This window comes from Drosophila obscura, unplaced genomic scaffold (genome assembly GCF_018151105.1).
Source record: "Drosophila obscura isolate BZ-5 IFL unplaced genomic scaffold, ASM1815110v1 contig_46, whole genome shotgun sequence".
Lineage (NCBI taxonomy): Eukaryota > Metazoa > Arthropoda > Insecta > Diptera > Drosophilidae > Drosophila > Drosophila obscura.
The window spans coordinates 635656-646443 of record NW_024542835.1 but is presented as its reverse complement, the minus strand read 5'-3'; the positions used below and the strand labels follow the sequence as shown (position 1 = coordinate 646443).

At 33.3% G+C, this 10788-nt stretch overlaps 1 protein-coding gene across 6 annotated transcripts; it reads left to right on the top strand.

The window, feature by feature from the left end:
- The first annotated feature begins 232 nt into the window (after positions 1–232).
- Positions 233–10096, top strand: LOC111073816 (atrial natriuretic peptide receptor 2-like). 6 transcript variants are annotated; one of them, XM_022366325.2, is made up of 9 exons: positions 3478–3588; positions 3906–4033; positions 4960–5143; positions 5207–5476; positions 5999–7115; positions 7176–7274; positions 7880–7990; positions 8049–8115; positions 8182–10094. In XM_022366325.2, the coding sequence occupies exons 2-9, from the start codon at positions 3949–3951 to the stop codon at positions 9867–9869; spliced, it is 3621 nt and encodes a 1206-aa protein (XP_022222017.1). In that variant the 5' UTR covers positions 3478–3588; positions 3906–3948; the 3' UTR covers positions 9870–10094. The 6 variants fall into 6 exon arrangements, with proteins under 6 accessions (XP_022222015.1, XP_022222017.1, XP_022222014.1 ...); XM_022366323.2 differs by lacking the exon at positions 3478–3588 and adding an exon at positions 233–271 and having other exon boundaries at positions 8049–10091; XM_022366322.2 differs by having other exon boundaries at positions 8049–10091.
- Positions 10097–10788: the final 692 nt, after the last annotated feature.

The window sequence follows — 10788 nt, the reverse complement described above, 5'->3', positions numbered from 1 at the left end:
AAAATTTTAACAATCTATTACAAGTTTACTCTTAAATGGTTGGCTGTTAAAATTCCTTTAATATCTAACGATTTTAAATCTTTTAAATCAATGAAAAAAATAAGTTTTTTTAGATCTTAGTAAAGAAATGCAACAACACAACGAAGGGTATTTCTTTTGTACTCTTGATCGTCAAAACATGGACGAAATTGCCGTCAGCGCGATGCTTCTGCGTTTTCAGTTTCAGTCACTTGTCAAGCTTTGTCGAAAGCACATAATTTCTGAAATCTAAGTATATAAAAATCTATATAGTGTTATTTAAAAATATCTAAGAGGAAATTATTGTATATTTAATCTACATAACACTTCGTGTCCGTTAGTCGATGTTAAAAAATCTAAAATTATAAAAAAGCAGACTGAACATTCATATATTGATGATAAATATATATGTATGTGGGAAATTAAAATCCAACCATTAAATTCGTTCCAGCAGCGATTAAAACAAACAAAAAATTATACAGAAAACAATTTTGTAGACGATCAATTAAAAATGTTAATAGTGTAAATTTGAATATTTATTTAAAATAATATGTACAGTAAAGCTTAAGCTGGTAGTTAACACAGATGATATTCAATTAAATTTAATAAATCACAAAAAACTATAAGAAATAATTAAAAAAATAGAACGCAATTAAGTAAGTATACATATGTGCATTTATATATATGTATATCAAGTTACATAGGTGGTGTGGATAGGAACTTGATCAAATTTGATTAAACGGTCAAAAATACTCGTACACAGGAAATGTTGTTTATTTATAATTTTCACATATATATTTTTATTATACATTCTCTTTGGCTTTTTTTTAAGATCACAAACGCTCACATATACAAAATTATAGTGATGCAGTATATTAATAATATGTACACACATACATTTCTCACAAGCAAGCAATTTGTTCACTAAATATCATATTCTTTTATCGGAAAGCCGAATCCGTCCGTCCGCACACGGGACAGACCACCACTAATTGATTTCATATAGTCGTAATGTTTTAATGTTTTAATATCCACATAAAAAAAATATATTTAAAAAATATGTAAAAGAGTATGTACATATGATTGTATTGATATTTTGTTGGTGTAAAACATGATAGCTACTTTAATCGCAAATATTTACGTTTGTGTATGCATGAATGTTACATAGAAAACTGTCTCTTCATTCTAAATATAATCCGAATTGGAAAAATGCGGTACAATTTTTCCAAGACGCAATTCCATAATTTTAAGATACCAAAGCTTTTTATATCCGTATTCGAAGAGTTAAGGGGTATATTGTATTTGTGGATGTGTGTAAAGAGAAGGAACCGTTTCCGTTTAAAATTTTGACACGCCCCTATACGCCCCGCAAAGGATAAAAATCTGTGACATCCAAAAATTTTTAAGATACGAGAAAACTAAAAACGTAGTATCGTAGAAAACTACCATATCTACCAGATTGGCAGATTTCAATCAGATCGGATCATTATTATAGTGAGAATAAAGAAATTAATTTTCAGTTGCTTCCCCCACCTCCTCCAGCTTGAGACAACGCTACTCATTCACTTTCTCGCTCGCACACACTCTGCCCTATTGCCCTATTCTCCGAGACTATTACGGAGAAGATGTAGAATCTACATTGTAGATGTGTAATCTACATTTCAGATGTGGAATCGACATTATAGATATAGATGCAGATAAAGTTCTACATAAATGAAAAGCACACATATTTATATACTGACTGAGTACTAGTATATTTTGAGTCCACAAAAAAAATATACTTTGGTTTTAAAAAGGTATACAAATATGTTGAGCAACAAAATTTGTTTTTTCGAAATTCAAACGTCAACCACTTAATTTTTGTTATCTTGGGTTAGACAGTAATATAATAATGTTTTTTATTTTTATTTAAAAAGGTTGCTACCGAATTCAAAAAATGTTTGTAGTAAGAAAATTAAAAAAAGTTCAATGAATTGGATAATGCGGTGAAATCTATTGCATACATATCAATACCGTTAATATCGTCATTAATCAATTACAATACCCGACACGATTTTTCCTCAAGGAACAAACCCGACTTTTTCTGATAGATATGGGGCTTAGAAATGGTTTCATGATATTTTGTTTCTATGTCAGAAATTTTTTTTAAAGAATTTTTAAAAAACAGGTATTTTTGTAAAGCTTTTCCTGATTTTTCCTGAGTTTTTAAAGCCATAATTTCGTAAAAAATACCGCACAAAAATCATAATTTTTGCATTTTAATGCTTTATATTTCCCAGACGGTAAGCTGAAATCACAAAGTGTTTGGGCTTACCTTGTAGCTGTTATAATTATCTTTTTAAAATAGCAATACAACCAGACGTAAGATACTAGAGTTACGTGAAAAAAAGAAGCGCTACCTCTTAAAAAAGATTTAAAAAAAATACCAGCCTTCAAAAATTATTCATAAAAAAGTTCTGCCATAGAAAAAAAGAAGTCTTTTATTGTATCTTTAAAATTGTGTCTGCCACAGATTTTCGTCCGTTGTGGGGGCGGGGCAAAATTTTGAAATACACTTGTAGCAGTGTGATATCACATGAGTGTGGAAACCAAATTTGGTTCTCTAACTCTTATAGTCTGTGAAATCTAGGCGCTCATCGAGACGGACAGACGGACGGACAGACGGACATGGCTATATCAACTCGGTTATTGATGCTGATCAAGAATATATATACTTTATGGGGTCGGAAACGTTTCCTTCTCTGCGTTTCACACATCCACTTTTACCACAAATACAATATACCCCTTAACTCTTTTTTGAGTACGGGTATAAAAATAAACATTACACTAAAAATTTGAACAAAATTTTATAATTTTTTTTACCAATAAAGAACAGAATAAGAATAAGGTGAAATCCCGCTTAAAAAAAAAATTGTTTGGTCAAATTTTGGCCCAGACTAATATAATAATAATATTTATTATAATACATATATGATATATGCAGCCCAAACATGGTAAAATTATATATACAAAACAAACATATGTAAATACATACAAAAATATAGTGGTATTGTCTTTCAATAAATCAAAAATATTGAATTCATTGTCTCAGTATCGGGAGTAGAAATTTCCAATAATGCTTTAGTTTTTTTCTTAAGTATATCAATATAATATTATAAAATACAAAAAATAATAAATAATAATTTTACATTATAATATGTATAAAATACATGTGTATTTTAATGAATGGTTTTTATGTCATTTGTGCATATATATTGGACCATTTTTATTTTGCATGGAAGAGTACTGTTCAAAATTAAATTAAGCTGGAAAGAATCACATTCATTTGCGTGTTTTTCCGATTTTCTATTTCATTTAGTCGCGCTTTCATAACGGCCGTATTTGACTGGTCTTGAGACTAATTGTTAGGTTGGTGAGACCTGGAATAAAACCCTTACGTAAAAAGCAAACAGTACGAGCCAGAAGTACATATAAGCGCTGTTGTTTTTATTTTTTGTCTAGCTGGTAGCAGGAAAATGGCAGAATTGTAGTTAAACAGTACATATGTACAATGCGTATTGGTTTAATTTTGTAAATAGCAACATTACTGTCTACAGTGCCTACAGCTTTTATTATACTTAGGTGGAATAGAGCTTATATTTTATATCCAGTAATTAAAGAGTAAAGGGGTATATTAAATTCGTGCAGATGTATGCAGCAGCCGGCAGGAAGTGTTTCCGTCCCCATAATTTACATAAATCCATATATTTTTTATCAACATCAATAGCCGAGTGGATATATCCATATCTGTCCGCCCGCTTAGATATACTGACATAGATTTGTTGTTTTTGGGTATTTATGTATATCAACGGATTTTTAACGATGTTTTTATTTTTGTATTTTTACAGAGCAATGTTATATTTTATTTTATAAAATATTTGTTCCATTAAGATGATTGGGCTTCTACCATTTTTCGTAATCTTTCTGGTTTCATCCGGAATAGATAGTTCTAAATTTCACTGCGTTAACAATTACGGTACGTACTAAAAATTTTCTACATTACATTACAATGCTATCATCGCATTGAGTATTTTAAAAATGAATAGTTTTATAACTGGTACTCAAAGAGTATAGGCGTTTATTAACTGCATTTGAATTGATGTGCTGTTAATAGACATGGAAGCGTTTTCGAACCCATAAAGAATATATATTCTTGATAAAAACCAATAGCCTAGTCTATGTATCCGTGTCTGGCTATCCCCATAAATTGATAAATCTAGTAGCCTCCACAGTTTTAAAGATACGAGTAAAAAATTTTATAGAAATATGTATGTATATATATATTTAAGTTGCGTTCGGACTTTTAATATAGTCAGAATAAACAAATCAAGTTTAAGCGCACTTGTTTTTTGACTCTTTTTACACCTGAGGGATGCTTTCGCAGATCATTTTTCCATAATGATCAATAAAATAACAAAATTGTTTGGTATTCAGAATACTGAATGTACGAGTAAGCCATAAAAGTCAAATCATATATTTTCATTTAAATCTATTTTTAATGCATTTCTCTTATTACCATCTGAGAATTCTTACAGCCGTCTGAACACCCAACCGATGCAGCATCGCGATGGTGTCTTCCCATTGGATGGGTACTTCCGAGGGGAGTTTTTCGAAAAACACTCTTTATGACCCAAAAGTTAAATTTCTTGAAATTAAGCTCAAAAGATTGTTCGAAAATTCTAGTAGATCAAGTATTTTTCTAAAACGGATTAATTCTACTAAAATCGGTGAAGATGACATCCGTGTGTAGGTTTCCTTGAAAGCCTTTTTTAACAAAAGCAGCAAGCTCTAATATATTTTTTGTAGTTTATAGTCGCTCGAGAAATCAATATTGTAATATTGTCCATTTAGTCCCTTTACCAAGAGAAAATAACATTTAATTGTTTTATTATTCATTTGTAGATATTATTTCACATGAACAAGAAATAAATGAATTGGAAATTGGATTACAAATGACCAATCGACCTCTACACCAGGTGATGACGCGTATATTCTTTATGTTTTTAAAAGATGTGTTGGGTTACAGAAATGTTCGAATTGTTCCGATTAATACTTATAATGCATGGACGACGCTGGATTTAGTTAGGTAAAACAATGCGTGATATGTGGTAAATTATATATATTTTTTATGTTGTCATTTTAATCCTAGACGAGATAATAGGTATCCAAATATCAGTATGATTAATTTACAAGCTTGGATGCCATATACTTTTGGTGCTTTACCTGAAAATGTTTTGGATGCGGGTGCCTCTATGACGCTTGGTCGCTTTGGCTGGTTTGTACCAAAATCACAAAATACAAAGGACATGATTTCATACCAAAGCTTACATTACGAAATCTTTAAAAATGTCAACAACACATATTATGATCTTTATATAATGGAAGACAGCGTGATAAATAGACTTCTACAATTTAGCAGGTTTGAAAATATTTTATTTTCTTAGTTACACTCTAAGATTTTGTCGTAAGGATAGTTTTGCAGTTGTTCTGGTACGTACGAGTTTTTCATATACAATATATAGCTCATACACAGATGTCTATTGTATTGTATTTTAAAATTAGTCCACATCAATTTTCAAGCATACCTTATTTATAGAAGTCAGTTGGCAAATGTCAAAGTTATTCAATGTTTACATACCGACATAAAAAATGGCGCATCCAGCATACAATATATGTACAAACAATTTTTCGTTAACATAACTTGAACAAAAAAAAAATCAATACAAAAAATGGCGTTTCACTAGAACGCCATCACAAAAGAGAAAATATTTCAATATTTTGTTATAAGAATATATACATACATATGTATCCCTTAACGTGCGGTCCAGAACTTCCAAAAAATCCTACAGCAGATAAACGTTAAAATTTGTTGGCATGTGTTGGTATACTCGTAGTCGCTTTTTTAAACCATGTATGATTTTATTATTAACCAATTGCTTAGTGCTCAGATGTACAGAAATCCCATCTGCGTTGGATACAAATGTGTAACAATATTAGCAGAGTTCAGAAACGATTCCAGTTTTGTTCAGGATCAGTTGGATGAAACTGCCATGATGGTTAATGTACTTTGGATTGGTGAAAGGTTTAGAGAGACAATTTCATGGCTTATCAAGGATTACGAACAGAAATTTTCCAATGGATCAAAACGATTTATAATTTTGCATTGGTCGCCATCCGAAATAATTGATGGCCAAAACACGTTTCAACAAATTACAATGCCAAGATGTGAAGATTTTACATGCTTGCAGCGCTCAGGTTGCAAATATGAGCTTACTCCCATTTTAAAATACTATGCTAAGAGTTTGGAATCTGACAAGCAACTTATGTATGCACTTCGGTATTTTTATTTATCTGACAAGCATTTGGCAAATATAAGAGAGGATCTAAAGTACTATCGAAACGATCTAAGTATTACTGCTACTGAAATTTACGATAAAGTTGCATGCCATTGGATTTTGACAAATAGAAACTATTACAATTTGTGGAAGGAAAGCAATCAACATATTACTCTATTTATCGGTGGCATATTTCCAATTAATATAACCAATAGAGGACATGAAAATGTTATAAATGTTGCAAAACAGGCTGCATCAGCAATTAATAAAGACCAGACAATACTGCCTGGCTATCATTTGGAAATCTTGGTAAACGATGGGCAATGCAAGTCGGACATGGTCATGAAGTCCTTTATACACTATTACAATGTTCCAAATATGCTGGGTGTTTTAGGTCCAGCGTGTAGCGAAACAGTAGAGCCAATTGCTGGTATTTCAAAACACATGAACATGATGATAATGTCCTATTCGGCGGAGGGTGCTACCTTTAGTAACCACAAAGCCTATCCTTATTTTTTTCGTACAATTGGCTCAAATATGCTGTTTGTTGATGCATATCTCGATATCATGGAGCAATGTAAATGGAGTCGTGTTGCATCTTTAACAGAAGATGAATCCAATGAAAATACGTCTCAAATGGAGAAAAAGTTGAAGCTTCGAAATTTTAATCTTATTACTCATCGAAAATTGCAACCTGTTGTCACTCCCATGGAAATGAAAGAGGTACATATCTTTGCATTAGTTATGAATTTTTGATAACTATCAATTTTTGAATTTTTTTAGCATCTACATAAATTAAAAGAAGCTCATGCTAAAATTATAATTGCAGACATACAAATCAAAAATGCCGCCATTCTTTTTTGCGAAGCGCACAAATTGGGGGTTTGTATAATTAATTTTGAGCTTTTAATTAAATTAGTTTTTATACCCGTACTCAAAAAGAGTTAAGGGGTTTATTAGATTTGTGGTAAAAGTGGATGTGTGCAACGCAGAGAAGGAAACGTTTCCGACACCATAAAGTATATATATTCTTGATCAGCATCAGTCTGTCCGTCCGTCTGTCCGTCTTGTTGAGCGCCTAGATCTCAGAGACTATAAGAGCTAGGGCAACCAAATTTGGTTTCCAGACTCATGTGATACCCCACAAAGTACGAACATCTGTGGCAGCCACAATATTAAAGATAAGATAAAAATAAAAACGCAGTATTGTAGAGAATGACCATGTCTACCTGATTGCCGAACCTTTGCGGACAAGATGTAGAATCTACATTGTGTATGTGGAATCTACATTTCAGATGTGGAATCGACATTGTAGATGTAGATAACAGATGTAGGAAAAAAATGTGAAATGTAAAATATTTTAAAATTCAGCATAAATCATAAGCTCACGAATTTATATACTGACTGAGTACGGGTATAAAAGTAGAGTCGCGTCCAAAGAAGTGACTCACACGTGTCTTCTCGTTATACATTGCTTTTTTTTATAGATGACTCAACAAGATACATATGTTTGGTTTCTGCCACCTTGGCTGCCAAAAGATTTTAAAATGTGGCAAAGTATAGTTAACAGTAGCTGTACTGCGAGTGAGCTCAGAAATGTAATTATGATGTAATATATTATCTTTAACTCAAATTCTTTATGAACATCCTTTACAGGCAATCGAAGGTCACTTTAGTGTAAGGCATACTCCATTTGGTAACCCTGACTCAATAATGCCGGAGGGTAAGCCAATAAGGGCTTGGTTAGATGAATACAGAAACCAATATGGAGAGCTTTCAAACTATGCAGGTTTTACTTACGACGCTGTTTGGGCCTATGCGATCGCCGCACACAAATTGCTTCTTAAGGACCAGTATGCTGTCAATCATTTAAGGAATACTGAGATTGTAAATCGGCTCAGTGAACTAATTGGGCAAACTAATTTTGAAGGTTTGTCCGGTCATGTTTCCTTTGCCCAAGGAGAGCTTGTGGGATCACGTATTATCGATTTGGACATTTTACAGTGGAAAAATGCTAGCTATGTAAAAGTGGGAAAGTTTAAGCCCACCATAAAGGGTAGGGGAGCCGGTATGCATATATGCGGAGGTAATTTATCGTTGAACTTCAACAATATATTATGGTTAAAAGGTGTAGTGCCAGAGGATGGAAGATATGACTGCCGGTTTTCGAGATTAGCTCGTACATTGCGAGTAAACTGTGATACGGCTGCGATGTATTTCGCCATAATATTGTGTTTACTTACAATTTCATTAATATCATTTATATCGTTCTGGTTCTGGAAGAAACGCTATAGCCGTAAGCTGAAACGATCGGCACAGATTATGAAAATGTTTGGGATAGACCTGCTTTCTCCATCGCAGAATAAAATGAACACTTTAGATAAATGGGAAATTCCAAAGGAGAACGTTGTGGTTAACCGTCGTCTAGGGGAGGGTGCATTCGGTATGGTTTACGGTGGAGAAGCACAGATATCTTCTGGCCAGTGGACTGCGGTAGCTGTAAAAACGCTGAAGTCTGGGCAGTCTATGGAAGATCGATTGGATTTCTTGTCCGAAGCAGAGGCAATGAAGAAATTCGATCATAAAAACATTATAAAGCTATTAGGCGTTTGTTTGCAAAATGAACCAATATATACAGTAATGGAGTTCATGTTGTACGGCGACTTAAAAACATATCTATTGGCCCGTAGGAATATGGTGAAAGAAAAGATTACAGATGACTGTGATATTTCATCAAAGCGTCTTACGCTGTATGCTATGGATATTGCATGTGGTCTTGCTTACATAGCTGAAAAGAAGTACGTTCATCGGGACATCGCGCTCAGAAATTGTCTAGTAAATGCCCAGCGTGTTGTCAAAATTGCAGACTTTGGTATGGCTCGACCAACGTTTGAGAGTGACTATTATAGGTTTAATAGAAAGGGCGTTCGTAAGCTTTTTCCCGTTCGTTGGATGCCACCAGAAACACTAGCCTTGGGATTATTTACTCCAGCTTCTGATATATGGTCATTCGGTGTGGTACTCTATGAAGTAATTTCATTCGGCTCGTATCCCTATCAAGGTCTAACGAATAATCAGGTGCTTGATTTTGTAAAGAATGGTAAAACGATGCATATACCGTTCGGAGTTAAGCCGCAACTAGAGGGTCTCTTAAAAGCATGCTGGAGCCAGGAAGCAAGCAAACGGCCTACTGCTTTGGAGGTTGTGGAGTATATTTCCAGCTACCCTCGACTATTAACTCCTACTCTTGAGGTCCCTGCCACTTGTATTGAAATGCCGGAAAGTCAATCTGATCAAATAAAGGAGTGTGAAGAATTGAGCAATTTGACCATTTCGCCCAATGCTGAGCCCGATGCTATATTCAAACCTCTTTGTGATACTGGTTCGTTTACACCAATAACCCCAGATGGTTACAGTATAATGTCTCCACTTTTAATGCCCCAAGGCAATGAACGGTCTAGCTCATATATAAATTAATATTGTATATTTTTTTTTTAAATTTACACACTAAATTTACGCAAACAATAAGAAATCTCCACACAAATAATATCATTAAAATATAACTAATTACTAAGAATCAAACATACATACATTCCTAATATTCAGAGTCTTTGATATGGTACATGAATTTTAAATTAATTAAGCTTCTTATGTTTTAATTTGTGTAATTTGTGGTTTATGTTTACTTTTATCTAATATATGTACATACATACATATATAATACATGTAACCTATACAATACATTTTATACGTAAAAATACGAAAGCGCTGGAATTATTATTTGTCTTTCTTTTGGTATCGTTGTTCGTAAAAGGGTCGAATTGATTTGTTGGTTAATGCGGTGAGAGTGGGGGACTTTGGTAGGAAAGCCAACGCAAAATCTTAAAATACACTTGTAACAGTGTGATATCACAGAAGCTTGGATACAAAGTTCCGTTGATCTAGTTCTTATGGTCTCTGAGGTCCAGAAGCACATCGGAGATGTGCCACAAATTTTTGGCATTGTGAAGCCTGTACAGGGTACCTGTACTTGATTTAATGTGATATAATAGGAGTCTGCACACAAAATTTGGTTGCTCTAACTCTTAAGGTCTTTTACGGATAGACGGACAGACTCTCTTTCTCTCTCTCAATTATCTCAAATTATACGGTCAGAAACCTTTTCTTTTTGTTGGCTGTGTTAGTGCCAAAAACAAACAGAAACCAATTCATAGCCTTGGTTGATTACGTCGCATTAACCTCACGTTTTCCTCGCTTCCAATGAGCCGTAGCAGCAAAGATGTGTTTATTATCCTCTAAAAAACTAGATAATACTATTCTGTTAGAGGAGTCCTCACACAAAAAAAATTGGGTTCTCAAAAAACTGTTGTTTCATGTATTTCTTTATAGCTGAATT